Raw genomic sequence first — 22,752 nt, forward strand, 5'->3', positions numbered from 1 at the left:
AGCCTCATATGGACAAGAACAGTGAAGATGGATAATATTTCAGCTAAACTAGTTACCAGTACTTGACTACATGGGTTCCAAAGCTGCCATACAGAACATGCCCAGTTCAATTTTGTTCAAACCACACTAGCAAAAAAAAAAATGCTAGGAATGTCCAAAAGCATCCTCGAAGCCAAAATCATCAGTGATTGTGTGTACGATGTAGGATACCCCATATGGAACACAAAGTTTCAGTCTTGTGCAATGCGGTCACAACAAAATATGTTTTGTATGTTCTTTCCTGCAATCAAGTGTCAAGCAAAGTCATCACTAAACTTGTGGTATTCATTTAATTATACACTCACATAACTGATTATAAAGTGTTCTGTTGACAAAACTAAAACTCAGATCTATCAAACACAACAACAGGTAAGATGAAAAAGAAAGCAAATCAAACATGGAGGAAGAACTGTAAACTGAATGGCAATTTATGAAAACTGGTGGAGACAACACTGTGTGTCCTCAATGGCTAAAACATGCACGCAATCAGTACCCATCTGGACTTCACAAATGATAGTTTTACACAGCAAAACTTGCCACTAGTGTGTTCAAACAAAATGACTGCATTCCAGTCTTCCCTGGGCAGCTCAAGTCACTCCATCCACACACAGAATGGGAAGGCTGCCAGACTAAGAGTCATACTACTGCCAAGCCTGGCTTCCTTTTCATGGATAATTAATTCAGTTGTATCACACTGCTGACACTTTCCTCATAGCAACATCACATATGCATTTTCTTGGAAATAAAAACATGCACAATCACACACACATGGGGGACATGGATACACAAAATGTATACATTATGAGAAAATATATCTCCACTATCAAGCTGGCATCCCTTCCGTTCATGATGTAAAAAAGTTAACGCCATGTTAGTTTTGATGACAGCTGTGATTCCATCATTTTTCTCCTGAGATGTTACATCCCGTCCCCTCCCCAAGTTTGTCATCAACACAAAGAACACTTACTTACACTGGGAGAAAAGGCCTACAATGACTGGCCAGCATCAAACAAGTATCTAACTACACACGCAATACCCAGTCACACAGATCAAACTGTCAAATCAATCGATAAATAACTGGTCACTTCATTTATTGAAAATAAGACCAGAACTTTTATCTGCTCTTTATTGAGAAGTTTTGGAACTCTTTGTTCCTTTTGTTCTGAATGTCTAAACTGCTTGCCTGCATTATTTTACAACTGAAGACCCATTTCTATTCCAATACAAGGCCTCTGGTTATCATTTATTGTAACCACAGCAAAATAATCAGTGGCATACCACAGCAAAGAAACAGAACCACACTAAACAAGGGTGATAGTTTTGGCTTTTCTCTGATAAATGGTGTAAATGTCAATATGCACAATCCAGATGGGAAGCCACTACCACTAATATCTGAATAATGCCACGCACTTTTGGCTTTGCTTACATCATCAAGTTATATTGCAGTCTGCAGAATGCAAGTCGACAGTCTAAGCCGTGTAAAGGAGTAGCATAGCATGTGACGTCTATGGTTTGCAAATTTATTCTTCAGCAACACTTATTTTCTTTTTGTATACAATGGTTACACTCAAGGAAACACTGTTACACTGCATTTCGTTTTAAGGGCAACAATTCAAGCAAGGGTAATCAAGTCTCTACAGAGTTCCAAAACTGGACTGCTGGTATTGTGTGATATCTATGTGGGCAATTACATCACAAGTTTGTTGAATAACTGGTTCTCATAAAGCCACACAAACACTAATAATGCTATTGCAAGAGGATGCTAAACAGTTTTCAGTCACCGGACCAGCACATGCAGAGTATCAGTGTCTGAAATTAACAGGTCAGCTTCAACTTGAGACCAAATTCTAACCTCCGGCGAGGAATGGTTGGGTCTCTTGGGTAGCACACTTCTCCAAAGCCATTGAGAAAGTAGAAAACTGAACACACATCTACATGCTGACAGTCAAAAGCCTCATCCCAGGGGCCCCACACATGAAGTAACACCAAGCTGTGCCATTTTCTGGGACCTGAAGTGAGGACAACAACCACAGAAGTTATATCACTGAAAACAGCACATCAACTGTCACACAGGTACCCCCCCACTCCTGCCCCCCCTTTCCTCTCCCAACCCACAGCAAACTTTCCATTTCAAAATCATAAAGCACACACATACATATGCAACCATTACAAGTTGTTTGTCGAAAGAAACACCTTGGGAGTTGCCAGAAATGAGGACCATGAACTGAATTTTTAAAAAGTGCCATTATTTATCAAATATGAAAAAGAAAAATGCAACAAAGATTTATCAGGGACATGTACTTCAAACTAACAAGACACACACACGCACGCACGCAGACAAATTAAAAAAAAAGAGGGGGAATGGGGTAGTAGGACATGAAATAGAAGCCAGCCTTTCCTATCTTGCACATGACAAACACAATGCAGACAAACAACAACTTAAACTGTACTGTCCGTTCTAAAATAAAAATACATGTCAGACTTTCACAATGACACCATACCAGTGAATAAGTCCTGTTCACCTTGAGTGACAACACTTTGGAATGGGTCACCTTAAATAAAGCCAAACTGCTCCAAGAGAACCATGCCAACCACTTCATCAACTACACTAACAATTTACAGCTGATTATTCTGTGCAAGTGAAGATATTCTTGCTGAGTGCTTGTTCAATGACAGTCTCAAAGGCTAACATATTGTGAGAATGTATACTGCTACCAGCTGTTGGGAACCTCAATAAAGGTTACAACAGCACACATACAGGAGCTGACCTTTCTTGGAGGGGTGGGACAATCACAGCTTAGCTCAACACAGTCAACATTCAGGATGCTGGGTTTACATGCCATTCATGTGAAAAAATCATATAAACATGTTGTGAACATAACACATTTTCCCATAGATTTTCAATGGCATGTACAAAGAAAATGGGTTCACAGATGGTTTGATCACCTTGCGCACATCAGCTGTATAAAATGTGACAAGAAAACAAAAATAAAATAAAACAGCTCAAAACAAAAGCAGCAAAATCAATGCTCTGTTTCCTTTAGATGAAATGATCAAAGACGTATGAGTCAACTGTCAATTTAAGTTTCAGTCATTCTTTTTCAATGGATTTTTTTTTCTTTTTTTTTCCAAAACTATGTATTAAACCGTCCAACAGAATCAGATCTAGCTGAACAATGTACCAGTACAGTATTGACTGCATGCACATGACTGGAGAGAGGGTCAAAGCAGTGCAAATACTTGATTTAAAAACAACTGTTTTAGGATCTCAACCAACATACCGGTCTTCTGGTGAAAGCTATTAATTCGATGCAAGACTCGGGGGACCAGAGTGTGTGGAAAGAGGGTGTTAAACATGACTCCATGAAAACGGATTACATAAAGTGAACAATTTTGTTGCTCATGGCAAAACACTGAGAAGTGCAACTTGAGTGATGTTGGCACTGGAAACTGACTAGAACTACAGCTATATCCAAAGCACTGAAAAATACTGTGATCCTCCATTATGCAAACAAAAAAAAAACATCAGCTGTATGTGCTGGCAAGACCTTGTTCAATAAATGACAGTAAACATGTACTGAAATCAATGAATTCACTTTTTCTATGTTGTAATCAACAAAACAGATATGGGGGAGGGGAAGGGAAGGAGGGGGGGGGGGGGGGGAAGGAAAACAAAAAGAAAGTTTAACTCCAATATCTTCATTCCTCTGATCTTAAACAACATTCAACTCTGCAAAAAGCTTTTCCTGTACAAAACATAATGCAGTCAAGACAAATATACAAACAGGTGCCAATAAATATGTAACAACGGTAACAACAGCATTTCATTATTCAACAAATCATACCTTGAAGAAACGGGGAAAATGAACTTACACTGCGACACAGCAACATGGTCGTCAACACTTCTGCCTTCCCTGCTACCCTCCATACAAGGTCAAACTTTTTGATTGAATCTGTCAACACCTTATGCTACACTGATGTACTGGGACATGGTTTTGCCCAGAGACACTATGCTTCATTTTCATACTGATGTTACTACTTGCATATTGAGTCCTTGATGTACCTTTCAATAAATACACTTGTCTTCCACAGATTCAGTAATATATGGCAGTTTTGCTCATGAAGGTGAAGAAGAAGAAAGAAAAAAACAGAAGGAAAGAAGGGGAAAAAAGGCTTGCTCCCCCCACCCCACACCACCCCAAAGGCCTGCTATAGGTTGCCAAGAGAGAGAGAGAGAGAGACAGAGAGATCAGGCAGATAGAAGGACCCACAACACACAGAACCCCTATAACTTTCAGGTCAGCAGTCCATACAGAGAGCTATCAGAGAGGTGTATACACAACTGTGACCCCGACGAGGACAATGGGGGTGGGATGGAAGAACTGGTCTGCAGTCTGACAGACACCACTTGAAAGCAGCAGCAGCAGCAGTAGTGCAGCCTGCCGGCAGGGGAAACCACTTCACCGTATGTCCTGCATGGTGACCGACTTGCCAAAAATGGTCGACAGCTGCTCCTCGTACTCATTGATGTTGCGCTTCAGGACGTCCATGCAGGGGCCCATCAGCCGCTCGAAGGCCTGCACGTCCAGCACTGAAAACAGCAGGTCAGCACTTCACCATCGGGGAGCACCCACAGACACTGCCATCAATTGACTTGCATACTACTTCCGTACAGAAGGGGGGGGGGGGGGGGACCCAACTTACTTGCCCTTTTCTGGATATACAATCTGAGAAACACAAAAACACACACATGGTCCAGAATCAAGTTTTTTTTTGTTTTGTTTTTTAAATTCATAAAAATTAAAAGCATTAAAAATTCTTTTTCATTTCACAATCATTTTTATTAGTTTCGAATGCAGATTTTATATACCAAATGAACTGAATACCAAATACCATTCCAATGTTAAAAATGATTACCTAAAACACTTATTTAGCACTAAAGTTTCATACAATGTTCACAATTTTCACACTCTGACAATTCTATCCAAAAAAAAACCTGTCTAATGACTTAAACTGTGAAGGTGTTTGAAATATACAAAGAAAAACTGACAAAACAGAAAAGAAAACAGATTTTGAAACATGCAGATCAAATTATGACTGATGAACTATACAAAAAAGACAGATTAATCTTAGCCTGGTGGGAACGAGTGTCCAACACCAGCCCAGTCCTGACCCACTATCCATGACAGTCTCACTGTGGAAGCTGAGCAGACTGCTTTCTGATTCACTATCAACCCACACCATACTCTCCGGATGCTGAACTAAACACATACACCAGCAACACTTCACGCTTGCCAACCTTGACAGTGGTACTTGTACTGACGCTATAAAGAACAACGAAAAAGCTAGCAGTGTGTAATGCTACCACTCCAGCCAAAAATGTTAACAAATCCTGTATTTCTACATCTATTACGTTGTTTTGAAGGACCCTTTTCATAGGACAGGTTAAGCCACACGACATCATTTTCATGAATATTCTAAGGAGCCGCAATACTTACCGGCACACCTGACAGTGCCCTGTGCATAGGCTGAGGCGGCTCGAGGTTGATGAGTGACCAGTGCAAGCTCTGAAAATGCACACACCGGTCACAACATTTAATATAACTAATCATACATGGCTTTCTCTTACAGCCATCAATTCACATCACCAATGACTGCTGTGAACAAGAGCAGACAGATTCAGGTCCTACCTTTTGACCATGTCATACACAACCACTAGTTTTATACTGGTCACCCTGCAGACACACTACGCTGCTGAACACCAGCACCTGGACAAAACAGTTGTATATATGAACATGTAAACCTTGCTCTCTTGCACACACTGGACAAGTTGTACAGTCTCATCGTATCAGAGTCATAGCCACTTCTTCAGCAATATTTAAAGGTGGATTTTACAGGTTGTGTCTATGGTCAAAAGCTTAACAATTCATCTTCAAATCTCCATTCTTTACCACACTATTTTATCCATGTGCAGTTTACAATGAACACAGTTCCAAAAGCTGAGCAACTGAAAAAAAAAAAACAAAAAACAAAACAAAAAAAACAACAACACTTTAACAACACACTCAACTTTATTCTGAAGCATGGGGGGAAAACCCTACACCAAACACACGGTCACATCTTTCTTCCGTGTCAGGTTTTTAACAAACATGGACACTGACACTAGATCCAAAAATGAAGGGACAGCAGCTGGAAAGGAGTGAATGAAATGAAAACCTTGCACTTACCCCCAAAGTACCCCCCTTTCTCAACGACCGTCAAGTCTTTCTCCCCTGCGGACGGGTCATTCTGGAAGATAAACAACACACATCAGTTACACACACACAATATGCCACACACTGGCAACACAAACATCAGATGTAATACCAGACATCTATAACATACATAATATCAGATTTGATACAAGTGTAGAAGACACTTGTAGCATGACACAAGCTACTTGAAACATAACACCAGACATGCCACACACCACAACATACATAACACCAGATAATAACAATACCACGTAAGTAATACATAACTTTTACATGTCATTCGTAATATAAACAATACCAGACACTTGTCTTATTGTTTCAGATCATTCACATACCTTGCTGACAAGAATAACTGTTGAAAAAGATACCACGAAATGAGTCCAAGATTAAATCTTAGACTGTACCATGTAATTACTGTCACTGTGGTACACAGCATGGACCTCAGTGAACCAGTCCAGTACTTGGAAGTGAAAAGCAAAACACTTGTTTGATCAACACAGTCTGCTACCAGCTGACTGTCAAGAAGTGCAATTAAAGTAAGTTTTAGAATGAACAGCATGGGGTAGGTCATGGACGTATAGTTCATGACCAGTGTAGGAAAATTAAGAAACCCTACCCCACACAGCGAATGATTTTACAATTATTACTTCTACTTGTGATGTTTAACATGAGGGTTCCATATGACCTGAAGCACTGATCAGCCACAAGGGGTGTCAGTGTTTGTTCATGATCAATACCATACTTAGTGTTTGTTCATGTTCAATACGATATTTGCTGCCTTCAGTTTACACTGGTTAATGCCATATGGATGTGGGAGCATCTAACAGTAATAGAAACATTAAAATAATTACATGAAGACCTAACCAAACTTTTAAACAAAACCAAAAAAGCCATGAAGTTAGATCTGAATACATCAAAGCCTATTCTTCTGTTTTGTTTATGTGACAGTTCAAAAAGTCGAGCCAGTCAATGAAACAACAAAAAATGCATGTGCTAATGAGTGAGACAGGTTTTTCTTCCCTGCATTTATGCAAAATAATTCGTTTACTCTGAGAAACAGAGAGACAGACAGAGAGAGAGAGAGAGCATGAACCTGTACAAGTCTTAACATGTAACAGCATTTCATCTACAATCTATTCAATCTGCAATTCAACATATTTGTGTATACAACTGATATTGTTCAGTAAAGTTTCTGTCACAACGGTCAAACTCAGAAAACCATGCTTTTTAATCTATAATTCGTACAATACTGTCCCGAAACAGTCTACAGACATGTTAAAATTGGAACTCTTCCATATGTTTCATACTATCATCAAAAGAACCTTGCCAAACATAACGAAGATCTATTTACACACTTTTTATTTTAGCCAAACACGCACACACAAAGCAGTTCAAATGCTAATACATGTACACACTTTTATTAATGATTACTGAAAACCTTTTTTTTCTCCAGCTTTATTGTTAATCTTTTTATTTTGAATTCTTTTTATTTTTCTTTCTGTGAAACAGTTGAGAAAAAAAAAACACGACATGGGCTTAGTCAATATTCAAGAGCACTCATACATCTTTTGGCAAATTATTCACCAACCCAACCTCCATGCTGTGTATCACAGCCAACCAGTGTCCAAACCAACAATATACAAACGGCAACACACACACTTTTTTTTTTTTTTTCCCTGTATCTCAATTCTTATACACTGTATGTGAAACAAACAGCCGACAAATTACACCAAAATAATGTTTTGCGGCAATGATTAGTAACAATGCTGCACTGGGAGTTATAGCATCAGTTTTTGCGGACATTTTGCTGATTTCATTGTCAATGGTTTTACATAGTTAACACTTCAAACATTTGAACACAGCTTATTTATGTTTTACAAAGCCATCATTACACTCATACTGATTCTGCTATTTCAGGACCTGGCCATCATCATATCAGTACGTTTACCAAAGCATTAACACTGTCAGAGGTCAGAAGACTAATGTGATGCAGGAGGATAAGACAAACCAACCATAGTGTTCCCAGTCTTCCCTCAGCCAGTATTTTTCTCCTTAACATTCTGTGGGCCAAAGGCATCACCACTAAACAGCTGAGCGAAGTGGAGTGTATTGCATTACTGTGGGGTTTCAAGTCTTCCCCAACAGCACCCAAACATTTCCACACTATGCCTATGACGGGGTCCAGACTAACCAACCTCCTAGTCATCTGTGACGCTAACCTCTCTGCTAGAAAGCTTGGTGGTCAAACTTATCATGTTGTGACAGATGTTCAACTGATGTTTTAGTTATTTAGAGTCATAAACAAATAAAGGCTCATTACAATCTTCCTCCTATGTTCATGGGCTGAAACTAACACATTCACTCTTCAAGTGTTTGTATGTGCAAGTTTTTTTGTTTTTGTTTTTGTGTGTGTGTGTGTGTGTGTGAGTGTTTTGTTTTTTGTGTGTTTTTTAACACTGCCGTTTAGACAGCCATACTACGTTTGGACATGCTAGTATATTCCTGTATCCATAACCCACTGAACAAGGACATGGACTATCAGATTTTTCACATGTGTGCGTGTGCATGTGTGTGTGCACATGAAAGCACAAGCCTGTCTGCACTTACACTGATCTTTGGGGATTGGAAAACAATCTCCACCCCTCACCCACCAGAAGCCACAACAAAGATTTGAATCCAAGACCCACAGATTAAAAATACAATGCTCTGACCACTGAGCTATTGTGCCTGACATTACAATCTATAATTTCCTGACAACTGGACTGACTGAGTCATGCACAGAAAGGCTTAATATTTAACAGCTCTAAAGCTGCACATCTTATTGTTAGCAATCCTGGCACAAATTAACAATAACGCAATTACATCTGATGTGATAATAAACAAAACATTTAAATGTTTATCAATGCCAGGGGAAATGACATTGCATATCTCCAAATTATCAATCCTCACGTTAATAAAATCTGACAGCATATACCCTAGCAAACTGTTACCATATTGTACTGCAATTGCTAAATGTGTCAGATGTTGTCATTTTGCAGTGGTGTACAATGTGAAGAATTAACTATTATGGTGGTGATGTTCAAGAGAAAATAAACCTTTGATATAAGGTGTGAAAAACAGACATCACTTGTTTGAACTCAAAAGTTAAATATGGTTCACCAAGGCTTGTTCAATATCATCAACATTTCCTTTATCTGTAATACAGTGAAGAGTTACTTTGAGAAGAAAAATGGAAGGCAAGAAAGACAATGATTCACAGAGAGAACGAGAGGGCTACAGAGAATCAGAAAGAGCGACAGAGATTCAAAAAGAGAGAATACAATCAGTTTTTGCTCACTCCCAAACTGAAAGTTAGTGTGCACAGTTCACGCGGTGCAGCAGGTTATGACATCACTCCAGGCACATACATATACCTCCTCATGTCTAACATAAGCTTCACGCAACAGTTTCCGTTCAATGGAATCACATTCTTCGTCCCCAGGCTGTGCGCACAAAACACGGGTCACCGATCAGCGGCACAACACAAACTGCAAAAGCTACCCTAGTGGGTCAGTCACTATCTGCCTGCAGCTTGGATACCAGGTCTGGATGGAGTGGGTGGAGCAACAGGGGGGTAAGCCATCACTGGGTTACAACGTTTTGGGGACACACTCTCTTTCATGCATTTTGCACTTCCCTAAAGTGTTACACTTGAACACAGATTTACACAAGTCTCCTTTTTGTTTGTTGTTTTCCTGACCCTGTTGTATGTTACCTGCCTCTGGCTTAGATACCACCTCCAAAATGGGCAGAAGAGATATATAAAAATATGGAAGACTGTTGTTGATATGTTCACTATTTCTTACACTTAATAGAACAGAAACATCAATGTGAAAAGTAAAATTTATTCTTAAAATGATGCTGCTCATTCACTCTCTTTTATATGTATGTGCGAGTGACTACATGAGTGTGTTTAAAAATCACTGTAGATTTGTACAGCACTGTAGAGGCATAGTTCCCCACAGTCTTAATGAACACGGGCCAGTTCATCTTTAACTAGCTTTAAGAATCATCTCCTATAAATGACAACTTTCATTTTGCAATCAGAGTTCCAAGAACAACCCAGCTGTAACTAACCACAGGTGGAACTCCACAAACTGCCCAAATCTACATGTTTCTGAGCTTGCTGAACCATAACACATTCCAGACCAAAATAAAATTTCTAACTTTTGGAAATGTTCAATGCAACAGAATCAGATTTACACTCATTTGCATCAACACATTTCACTGAATTCTTATTTAATAAACGAAAGCAATCATCTTGTGCTAATATGGCAAAGGATGATACAAGCATTTGCAAATGATAATCTAATATATTTCCAAATTTCAAACAATAACCACAGCATAATTTCACTCGATACCAAAGTAATATCAACGAAAGTTTGCACTGCTATGAAAGTCATAACAAAAGGGTATGGCTATCTGTTCAACCACTACAATGCTATTAATCTGATCAAATTAATAAAAACAAAACTAAGCGAAAGACCATCATGGCCTAATGCCCTGTATTACAGAGAAAATGCAAAATGAAACAATGTCAAATGTACCTAATATTAGTATGTAAAAAATGTACATATCTATTCAGTAAACCAAAAAGAAAAAAAAAAAGCATGTCAGTATATGCACAACCACACCTGGGAGACAGCCAAGGTAACCTGTACTGAGGTTTAACCAACAACAGGGCCTGCTCATTTCACACTGCCGCCACAAGGCTGTGTTACTCTCCACTAATGCCCAATGTAAATACAGCTGATCTCCCCTTTGCTAACTATATAATGATGAACAATAAAATGCTATGGACTGGGAGAAGTATCTTCTCCTTCTCCAAAACAAGTTCAAATGTAGCCACTACAATTAAAGAAAAACCAGACATCTGTTCACATTTTTTTTTCTTTCTGCATGTTCAACATCTACCAGCTTCTGGTATAGAACCAGGAGAGTACAACCAGTCTGTATTGCTCTCAATCTCAAAAGACATGCACTTGCATATAAGACCAATTTAGTCACCGATTCCCAAACAGAATGGAGCAATTCAGTTAAGAATACACCAGTAATCAACTTCCAAACAAAACTGAAATTTAGAATTATAACTGAATTAGTAACTGTCAAACAGGATGATTAAATCAGGACTAAATTAGTAAATATCTTTTAAACAGAACTGAACATTTAAACAGTCTGTCAATCACAAATGAATGTTTAATAAAATCAAAACAAACAAAATAGATTTTAATAACAAAGAGAAAAAAACCCCAGTACAAATCTCAGCACAATAAATTGCTACACTAAGCATTACATTTTGTTCTACACTTTCTACTGTACATAAATGATACATTACATTCTTTATTGAATAAACTCACAGGAGACCATATGAAAGAACCCTACTTATACTACTATTTAACTGACATATGTTCATTACAGTCTACATAAATTCGTGTCTTATGACTTCAATATTACCCTGCGTCCCTCTCTCTCATCTTTTGTCCGTTTTATACTTTCAGTGATATATTTTTTTTGAGGGGTCAGTTCAGCAGGCACAATTCTTACATTGCGGTAAATCTATTTAGACGTTTCGAGGATCCAGAACCAAGATCCATAATCTATTTGTTATAGAATTTTAATCCATTCTTTCTTCTGATGCCAAAAGCACACCCCTCTCTCCCCTTTTCCTCTGGTGCATGATCACTAACTTTCAGCCCGAGCTGCTGCTTTTATGACTATGACAACAGAAAACAAGACCATTATCAGACTCTGTGATCCTGGATACTGCTCAAAGAATGTTCCCTCTGTTTCCATGTTCAAGAACATTTGTAAGGCAAAACCAAGCAACAGAAATCTGTTGTGTCAATACCACAAACCATCCCTTCCCTCCCCTAACTGGAAAGGATATATATCTGACATCAACATCATCGCTTATACAATTAATTTGTCTGCTCACCACTTCACTTCATTTCACATATTTGCTGACACTGAAATAATGGAACAGGACTTAGGCATAGAATATCTGTCCTCATGCTTTCAATAACACTTAACATCAGATCTCCAGTGCAATAATAGACTGACAACTTCACAAACTTTCACATGTTTGCATTCACCATAAGGTCCAAGAAAGAAAGACATTAATGAACAGAAGAAACTTGCTACTGAAAAGCTTAACTCTTGAGTTTTAATCAGATTTCTTCAAATAAGCACACACACATACACTGGAAAGTCAAAATGAACAGAAGGAAAAGATAACATGCAAAAGAGAAGATCAGTGGAAAACCTGGCTCACCGAATCCTGCAAACCCCAAACAGTGAGTGACAATTAGAAACAATCATACATGACAGAATTATGGGGGGAGAGGGGGGAGGGGGGGAAGAGGTCACTGATTACTACACAGATTAGGGAGAGGTATTAACAGAGATTTCTGGTGGAGCACAATTCATAGCAACTGACAGGTACAGGGAAAGGCAGGGTGGATACAGAGGGAGGTATGTTACAGAGACAGACAGATTGAGAGAGAGAGAGAGAGGAGAGAGTTGTGAGTGTTCAAAACGTATGCACCAGTTACAATGGTTTATTATTGGTGAGTAAACTGCGATCACATACTTTGACAGGCAAATATTTAGTTCCTAACTGCCTATCAAAAGAGAAATGAGTTTAACAGATGTTCAGGCTCTCTAGATAAAACTCAGAGCTGGTAGAAACCCCAGAGTTCTGTCTTGGCCTGACATAATTTTCAAACCAACTTTTTATATCATGTAAGATGAAGACACAAATCTATTTGTACTCTAACGTCAATGTCTAGCTTTGTGGCACATACAAAAATACAAACAATAAAAAGCTCCGGCCATATGTACAATGGTCTGTCTAGTTTCAATGTCAGGAAATTTAAAAACAAGAGAGTGCCAAGTGCTGGAAAGAATCAACAGACAGTGTAGATTCAGTACAACACAAACTTTGGGAAAGGGACATACATTAACTGAATGCTTCAACTAAACGGTGTTGAAATTTCTCACAAACACGGATCTGGTCACATAAAATAAACACTGATGAATTTATAACAGCAATAAATATGCACAGGCAGTTTCTAGCATCCACACACTCAAGGAAGCATGCACAAGGTATCAGAAACGGGCGAGAGATCAGTGGAACCCCACAAAGACAGTTGTACAAACATGTCTGCATTTTATTTGTTTATCAAACTTAAAAAAAACACAAAAAAACGTGTATATACACATATATTTCCCCCCTACATTTTCTACACTGCATTCTCCATGACCCCCAACCCCTTTTATCTTGGCTGGACTATAAACAACAAAAGATGAACCCCTTTCATCATGCCAACTGTGCTTACAGAGAAATCCTGAATAAGACATGCTACAAAGAAGGGTTCCACTGTCCACCAGTTAACTCCAGTACACAAACAGATCCTAGCTAAACAACTTTCATACACGTGGAGATAATAAGCTCCATGGTCAGACCACTGCTCACCTTGTTGACCATTGCGATCCGCACCTGCCCTGACTCCACAAAGTACATCACATCAGCAGTATCACCCTGCAACACACAACACACACTCACTCATTCACTCACAAAGTTTAAGGGGAAAAGTTTTCAGAGCAAAATCTGATTACCCGTTTAGATACATGAAGCAGAGGATAAACCATTTGATTTGGTATGGACCAGATGGTAGCTCTGTGTTGTTGGTGGGTGAGTGAGTGAACGAGTGAGTGTGTGTGTGTGTGTGTGTGTGTGTGTGAGTGAGTGAGTGAGTGAGTGTGTGAGTGTGTGTGTGTGTGCGCGCACGTGTGTGTGTGTGTGTGTGTGTGTGTGTGTGTGTGTGTGAGTGTGTGTGTGTGTGTGTGTGTGTGTGTGTGTGTGTGTGAACACTATTTACATCATGAAACTGTGCATGGGTGAGTGTCCACATGTGTGTGTCAATGTGCACTAAATGAGACAGCTTGCTGCTTTAAGAATAAGTCTAAATACCTGTTTGATGATCTGTTGTCCATCTTCAAATGACCTCGTCTGCAGTGCATCAGCAACATTCATCCGTTCATACAGCTGAAACAAAAATATTTAACACGCTCAACATGGTTATAGCCTGGGTTTTAAAGTGAACTGCTGAACCCTTCATTTTACTTTGATGACCAGCTGGGGGAAGTTGATATATTACTAATTCAACTCATTGGTAGCATCAGGAAATCTCTTAACTGTATTCCATACCTGAAAACATACTTGCTACGGTACTCAACACAGTATACATTAACTTTCAAAATATCAGTCAATTTTATTTTTCACAAAAGGTAAACAGCATCACTGGCCAGTTCGACCCAAAATATATCTAAGGCTGGCTGTCACAAATGTTGTGGGACCAAGCTGTGCACTGAATGTTTCCAATGAGGCAGACCAAGTCTATCATTTCATTGCTTAACTCTCTCCGGACGAAGGTCACGCATTCCTACACAAAACGTATTCGGTTTCGGACGAAGGAATGGAATAGCGTTCTCCGAAAGTAAAATTCCATCATGCGCTGTACACGTGATTTTGTGATTAGCCAAGCAGAGTGCGCTATTCTGGGTCACTCCACAATCAAACAGTATGACTGGTTAGTCTGGGATGTGTGGCCTGTCTCGCACACACGCTGACAAAGTCACTGACCGGTCGTCTGCTCGCGTGCCAGCCTGTTGGCAAAGCGGCCTCTTCTCAGAATGCTGTGAAGCGAACAAGGCAGTGACGGCAATGTTTTAGGGTTGCCGAAGTACTTGAAATGCTACAAACTGAAGGGTCGGACATTGAAGAGGTGGATGATGACGAATTTAATGCAGAAAGCGAGCATGGGTATGGTGATTCGGGGTGAAAAATTGGCAGTATTTTCTACATATGGCAAAACTAAAAATAAGATGAGGAATTTGATTTTTTTTATATGTAATAGCTCAACACGTAATAAACCAGTTCTGAAAGTTTCATTTTCTTACACAGTATTTTGTATTTTTTGTAATTTTTTTTCCAAACCCTTACAAATGGGCTGTCTGTGGGGAAAAGCAAGGGAGAAAACTTGTCGTCCCGAGTGAGTTAAGCAATCATGCATGTTCAGGCAATTTCTAACGAGGTAGGTATGTTCAGAAAATCTCTATACTCGGGGAACCTCCTCCTCTACAAACAAGTGCCCTTGCGTCATTCTCTCAAACAATCAGCTGCCACTGCCACTTACATCCAGCGATTTGAGTAAAGGAACGCTCTCCAGGAGCCCTTCATACATCTTGCGCTTCTGGAAGGCTGTCTTCAGCACTATCCGCCGGAATGTCGTCCGGTCCTGCACACAGGTCAACAGTCTTTTCAATAATGCTTACTTCTCTCACCTTTTTGCTCCAAAATTACGGCTGGAAACAAACTTAATGAATGCTGCACAGGTACATATGCCACTGATGTTATAAAATGCTTTCACAAAGTGAGTGGGTGGGTGGGTGAGTGAGTCAGTCAGTGTGTATATATATGTGTCTATGCGTGCATGTGTGCATGCCTGCCTGTGCAGGGTATCATCTCCTCTGAATGCCCTTTCACCAAAATATGAAAGTGGTGTCATAGTTTTTTTTAAAGCTGGGATTTAATTCTAAATATCCTGGACTTATTTTTGAGTGTTTTGTATACATCGACAGTGCTGGTTTGCACAGCTGTGCATACAAATAAGTGTCATGCCAAAGTGTGTATTTATCTTCTTTGGTTGCACATGTCCAGAGTACATCTCTTTCCTTTTTTTTTCCCTTAAGCGTGATGCATGCAACTTTCTTCACTGACAAAACAGATAAGATCTTGCACATACACAATTCACGTGTTTATGTAATGGACACTTTTTGCATTGTGTAATGTCTGTGGAGTGTTTATAAAGAAATCTTTGGTATTTTCTTGCTCTGGTGTTGAATCCTGCGGTAAGTGTTTCTTTCACTTACCACTCAACTGTTTCCTGTGTATGTTTGAGAGTGTGTTTGGTTGCATGCATGCATGTTTAAGACTGAATATGAGAGAGATTTTGGATCTGCATGTACTTACACATGCTTTTTCTTTCTTTCTTTTTTTTTTTTTTTTTTTTTTTGAAGTATCAATGGTATCAGAAGATGTTCCTGAGAACCTGGTAACGATTTTTGCCTTGTGGATAAAAAGTTGATTTGGTTTTAAGATGTTATACACTGTATGTGTATGCGTGTGCGTCCATGCGCAACAAGGGGCTATGAAGGAGAAGGGGAGAGACAGACCAGACCAGACCGACAGACAGAGGAGAGACAGTAGAGCGAGAGGGAGAGGAGAAAGACACACAAAGAGACACAGACAGAAAACACCATGATTAGGCAAATAAATAAACCAATCAAAGAACAGAACAAAAAAAGAAACTCCAAAGATGTGCAGCAGTAACTGACCAAAGCCCACAGTGACCCTGTAGATGACGCAACTATCGTCGCTGCCCTGGGCATGTTGTACATCAGCGCCAGCTCACCAAAGAAACCAGAATTGTCATAGTTCCCCACCAGTTTAGGCTGACCTTCAATCTCCACATAGATGTCGTAGGTACCACTGCACACAGTATTCATCAATTTCTACAAACGATAACAACAACGATCAAGATAATAAGTATTTACAAGGCACTAAATCTTGTGCAGACAAATCAAAGCGCAACAAAGCACTTCCATATAAATACACAAGGGATCTATCTTTAGAGGAGTTGCTGATGAAATCACATCTCAACATTTCTTCATCAATTTTTTAAACACAACCATTTGCACTTCTGTAAAAGTGAAAGAGAGAGAGCAGGAGAGCGAGCGATAAGTCTGTGATGGTGTGAGAGTATGTGCACTGTGCACAGATACAAATGATAAACGGTTTTCTAATAAACTGGACCATAAGGCTCTAGCTGTTCATTGCAAGTAGCTGGTGACGTCTGACACTACAGTCCACAATCACCTGTCTATGACGTAGAAGTTGTCTCCATCATCTCCTTGATCAATGATATGTTCCCCTTCCTCTACCTGCAACACACCCACCCATCAACATGACAGTGCTCCACAGTCACATACACATCTCCAACTGCTCTTTATGCATCCAGATTTAAACAGTAACTGACATGCATGGCTAAAGAGCATAATCTGACATGTTTTCTACATTTAATTTTTAAAGAACTTGAAGAAAAAACTGTGAAGTGAAAAATTCCAGCTTATTTCAAGTAGGACTGTACCTCAGACTTACACAACTCGAAGCACCGTGAAATAAAGTTATCTGAAGCATGCTGTTAACTGAGATCAAGAAAAGAATAGTTCATTTCTCAGAAACTGCTGAACTGGTGGAAGGGATGGTGACTGTGTATCAGTGTATGCAATGACTTAACATCCACTTGGCTTTAGTTAAATGTAACAATGTTCTGTCATCTACATGCACAGTATATAAACATTTATCACTGTATGCACGTGCACACACACACACACACAGACACAATACCTACACTGTAAGGTAAGATAAAACAAACCGGTAACCATATGCTTGCCCATTTCCTTCAACATAGGGAAATAATAATCTGATCTCTGAACGCAGACAATACTGTTATGAGGGGGACCTTAGCTCAGTTACTGTCAAGCCATCAGGATTTCCTTCAACAATACCCACCATTAACAGCTTCTGTTACCTTACTCTCTGCACATTCAGGCAAAGAATGGTTCAGGTTTCTGTTTGTAACCCAATGTTTTATGTCAAAGTACAACTTAAAAGAGTTAATATTTGTTTCTTTTTTACTGTGTGCAAGCACGAGAAATATCTGAATGTGATATATGTCAATGTTTTCTTGTATCCTTCCCAGCTTGTTCAAAATGGTAAATATTTAACAGTTGTATAAGATTTCTTAGTTCTGTCTGTGTGCACATACATGCCATGTACATCCGAGCAGTTTGTTTTTCTCAAATTACTTTTCCCTAACACTTCACCAGCTGTCCTAAACTATTCTCATTCTTAATCCAGTTCCCTAAAGACTGCTTCAGGACCAAATACTAGATTAACCAACCAGAAACCATTCACCCCTCCACTGCCCCCCAGACAAACACCAATTTTCATCCCGACAATGATTGGGTGAAGCAGACCCTCACACCCCCTACACACATTACAGGGACCATGTTGTTAGTTGCCCTTTCCTCTGTTGACCAATCTGCTTGACCAGCCCCCCGCAACAACAGTAGGCCTTTGTTCCCCGTTTCGCTCCAGTCATATATCACTCTGTAGAGGATTACTTGTGCACTACTACAACCTGTGTCGATGTCCGTCACCTTCTACAGCTCTTGTTCACCCTGCCATACCTTTCAGTACTTAACAATCAATCGTCACTCTAGCAAATAAAATGGCCTAGACCTCTACAGAGGTCGGGCTGACACCAACAGTAAGTAGCTGTCACTCCAATACATTGTAAGAGCACCGCTAACAATTCGTACCCCACAGAACTTGTTTTGTGGCCTGGGCTCATGTAGCCAAAGCTGGCTTATGCATGGGCGGAGACACAGAAACTGGCTTAGGACTGAATCAAATCAACCATGACCCTCTTTTCACACGCAACACACATAAGGTCCACAACAGAAACATGATCACTGTTGTGGGGTATCTAAAATAGCTGATCAGAACACAGGCCCATGCATGCTTTTGTTTAGAATACAAACAAATGACATGTCAATAAGACACTGAGTTTGGCTGATGTTCACTGCCACATGTTCATTATTTTGGATTCAAACTGTGATCATGACCAAAGTAGAAAAATAACAGTAGGTAGAAGGGACAAAGATTGTGAAATGGACAGAAAGCCTGGTTAACTAGCACCCTGTCAGTGGCAGCAAAAAGGTTAGCAGAATAATGAAAATAATCTTGCAATTACAACAATACTTTTCTTGTGAAACAGGTCAATATGTTAAACTCAACTCACAGACATGCATGCATTCCTGTCCCTACAAAATCATGTTCTGCATTCAATTTTACCCAGTGATGAATTTCTTTTCTGACTTCCTGGCTTGTAAATCATCTCGCAGTCACACACAAAGGGGAGAGGCGCGGAACTGCTGATAAAGATTGGAGTAATCCGACAGTCCCTTTTAAAGGAGACAAGGAAAAGGAGGGGTAGTACAATATGAGCATACGGAAATATTCTTTCATGTAGGACTGGGGCAGGTGGAAGAGGGAAAAGAACCAAACAAAAACTTACCAATTTCTCAAACATGGCGTCCAACACCTCTTGCATCTGTTCCTGTAAGAAGAAAAATCAAACAAGACATCATATCCTGTACTATTTGGCTATGCATAAACTTGTCTAAAACAGATATGCAGGCATACTTGTTCCAACAGCTCTGAGGAAGAAACAGCGACAGCGAGACAGAAATCCACATGGCTGACTGTCACAACAGAATAGAACAGCCCACAGGTCTATAATACCAAGTGTACAAGAGTTACAGGGAAAGACTGACTGGACAGTACATATAGTACAAACATAAATTGAAAATCCAACACAAACACAGGTGTAACAGGAATCTAGTCAGAAGACTGATTGGACAGTAAATAAACTGAAAATCTAACACAGGTGTCGTCGGGCACAATAGCCAAGTGGTTAAAGCGTTGGACTGTCAATCTGAGGGTCCCGGGTTCGAATCACGGTGACGGCACCTGGTGGGTAAAGGGTGGAGATTTTTACGATCTCCCAGGTCAACATATGTGCAGACCTGCTAGTGCCTGAACCCCCTTCGTGTGTATATGCAAGCAGAAGATCAAATACGCATGTTAAAGATCCTGTAATCTATGTCAGCGTTCGGTGGGTTATGGAAACAAGAACATACCCAGCATGCACACCCCCAAAAACGGAGTATGGCTGCCTACATGGCGGGGTAAAAACGGTCATACATGTAAAAGCCCACTCGTGTGCATACGAGTGAACGTGGGAGTTGCAGCCCACGAACGCAGAAGAAGAAGAAAAGAAGAAAAACACAGGTGTAACAGGAATCTAGCCAGACTGACTGGATTGGACAGTAAATATAGTAGTTTAGTACAAACACAAACTGAAAATCCAACACAAACACAGGTGTAACAGGAACCTAGTCAGAAGACTGATTGGACAGTACATTTAGTACAAACATAAACTGAAAATCTAACACAAACACCTGTGGAGCAGGAATCCAGTCAGACAACAATGCACATATATATAAACTTGTGTATTTGCACATGTGCAAATATGTTCACGCATGCGCGCCCACACAGCGCATCATCATGCAAACTCTCCTGATCACACGGTAGCAGAAAACATTGACAACTACCCTGAGAGAAACCAGGAAAGCACGAAAATCGCACACCAATACCACGTCAGTTCTAATTAAAAGCTGTCACTCTCTGTCACTAATCTAATCTGGCCAAAATGGCAATCTGTATAGATCTCGCATGTCACAAAAACACAGCAAAGGCAGTCAATGCAGTGTGCATTTGCCGCCATTCTTGTGGGGGGCACAGGTTTCTCAAAACAGACAGCGCAAAAGAGCCAGTAAATGGCAGCAAAAAATTACTTTCTCATTCACACCTGAGCATTTCTTTTTTTATATGATCAATGATGTATGTGTCATTACTTTACTGAATTTTCTTGACTGTGTTGTTGCTACAATTAGATGGAAAGCAAATACCAAAACATTTTGCCACTTTCTCAAACTATGTTACCACAACAGACTGTATTCAAATTTATACCTTTTGGTTGCCACTTTAGCAGACTGCATAGACATTAACCATATAATAGCACAGTATAAGGCAAAGGCGCAGAATACATCACAATCAAATACATAAAAAATAAACCATGAACTGTCTGCAGTTACTGTTACCACCATGAGATATCTCATGCCACACAGATAAAAGACAAGTTACAGACGAGAACAGAGTAACGCAGCTCCAGTCACTTACTGGATCTAATGACCTGAAGAGTAGAATATTTTTCACCACATCAGCAAGGCGTTTACGCTGGTCATCGCTCTTTGGGTGAATTACCTGAGGGGAAAAAAAAAGCAGCAAAGGAGCAAATTAGTCAACCAAATCACACAAGTTATGTCAACACAAAACAAAAAGCTAACACACAGAGGTGAAGATTAAGAAAAAAGAGTTGAAGTCAAAGAGAGCGGTTTTGTTTTTTGTTCTTTTTTTTTTTTTAAGATAAAAATAGCTCAATAAAACAAAGACAAAGACCGGATTTTTGTGTGTGTGTTTTTTTTTTTTTTCTTTATTTTGTTTTAATATTAATTCCTCAGCTTTAAACCTAAAAAAGACATTTTAACTGACAAAATTTACTTCAGGTAAACAATCTTTGTAAATATATATATATATACACACACACACACACACACACACATATATATATAATATAATAAAATTTTTAAAAAAGGTCATTAGCATGAAAAAGTCTAATCTGAATTTCAATCTTTCTTGTGTCGCTCCAAGGGAGAAAAAACAATTTAAAAACTTATGTTAAAGAGCTACCCATGCACTATCCAAATTAACATGCATGACATTGGATCTTCCCCTAAACTACTTCTATTCAGGAAAAGATAATCTGCTAGTACTACAGAAACCGTTCTGGTCATTTTCTCAAGCCATCAGCTTTGTTTCCCAGTCTAATATTTCAACTATTCAAGTCAGTCAAACCAAGAAATGAAAACGGAAAAAAAGTACTCAGCACTTGAGGAAAAACAGATGAGTGAAAAATGGGTTGAAGAAAAACAATTAAGTCTTATAAAAAGCTGGAACTTTTTTCTTTCTTTTTTCTTTCTTTTTTTAATTTCTAAAACGGGAACAGACTGCATACTGTTTATTAACTTATTTGAGCAGGGCAAGAGTTGGCAGCTGATGAGAATGACTGTCAGTGTCAGATGGCAGCACTCATCAGCAACAACAGAGAGAGGATACATCATTTAAGTGGATTTCTCATCTCCCACATCCTGTGATACATAATGATAATGTCGAAGTCAGTACCATACAATCCTGTCAACTCCGACGACAGGAATGTCTAGTGTCTAAACAAGCAGGCAGCAGGAACAGGAACAAGCGACAGAGGCTCCTCCTAGTCCCAGGGTGGGAGGGGGAGAGAGAGAGAGAGGAGGGAGAGACAGAGAGAGAGAGAGAGAGAGAGAGAGAGAGAGAAGGGGAAGTGGGACAGGAGGAGGGAATACGCAAGACAGCGAGCCTCACGAGCCTACAGACAGAAAGTGAATGTGCATGCATTAACATTTACGCACACACGCGCTTGCATTTGCATTGCCTTAATGTCACAGCACTTTTTTTTTCTTTTTTTTTTTAAATTATCACAGTGCACAAGTTTATTTTCTAGATATATGAAGATACTGACTCCCCCTTATTCAATTCCATTGCAAAAGCAACTTTTAAATAACACTGTCTGAG

General features: G+C 39.5%; 1 protein-coding gene across 5 annotated transcripts in view; it reads right to left on the reverse strand.

Annotated features, from left to right (window-relative positions):
- Positions 1-310: 310 nt before the first annotated feature.
- The window catches only part of LOC143299818 (cAMP-dependent protein kinase type II regulatory subunit-like), a 377,066-nt gene continuing 354,624 nt past the window's right edge, over positions 311-22,752 (reverse strand). For all 5 annotated transcript variants that reach the window (XM_076613280.1, XM_076613279.1, XM_076613281.1 and 2 more), the window contains 10 exons: positions 21,265-21,348; positions 19,538-19,579; positions 17,272-17,336; positions 16,731-16,884; positions 15,530-15,631; positions 14,305-14,379; positions 13,807-13,872; positions 6,267-6,327; positions 5,538-5,606; positions 311-4,630 (listed from right to left, as the gene is read on the reverse strand). In XM_076613280.1, the coding sequence (XP_076469395.1) occupies positions 4,500-4,630; positions 5,538-5,606; positions 6,267-6,327; positions 13,807-13,872; positions 14,305-14,379; positions 15,530-15,631; positions 16,731-16,884; positions 17,272-17,336; positions 19,538-19,579; positions 21,265-21,348 (849 nt within the window). In that variant the 3' untranslated portion in view covers positions 311-4,499. The remainder of the gene's footprint in view (positions 4,631-5,537; positions 5,607-6,266; positions 6,328-13,806; positions 13,873-14,304; positions 14,380-15,529; positions 15,632-16,730; positions 16,885-17,271; positions 17,337-19,537; positions 19,580-21,264; positions 21,349-22,752) is intronic.

This window comes from Babylonia areolata, chromosome 25, assembly GCF_041734735.1.
Source record: "Babylonia areolata isolate BAREFJ2019XMU chromosome 25, ASM4173473v1, whole genome shotgun sequence".
Taxonomy (NCBI): domain Eukaryota; kingdom Metazoa; phylum Mollusca; class Gastropoda; order Neogastropoda; family Buccinidae; genus Babylonia; species Babylonia areolata.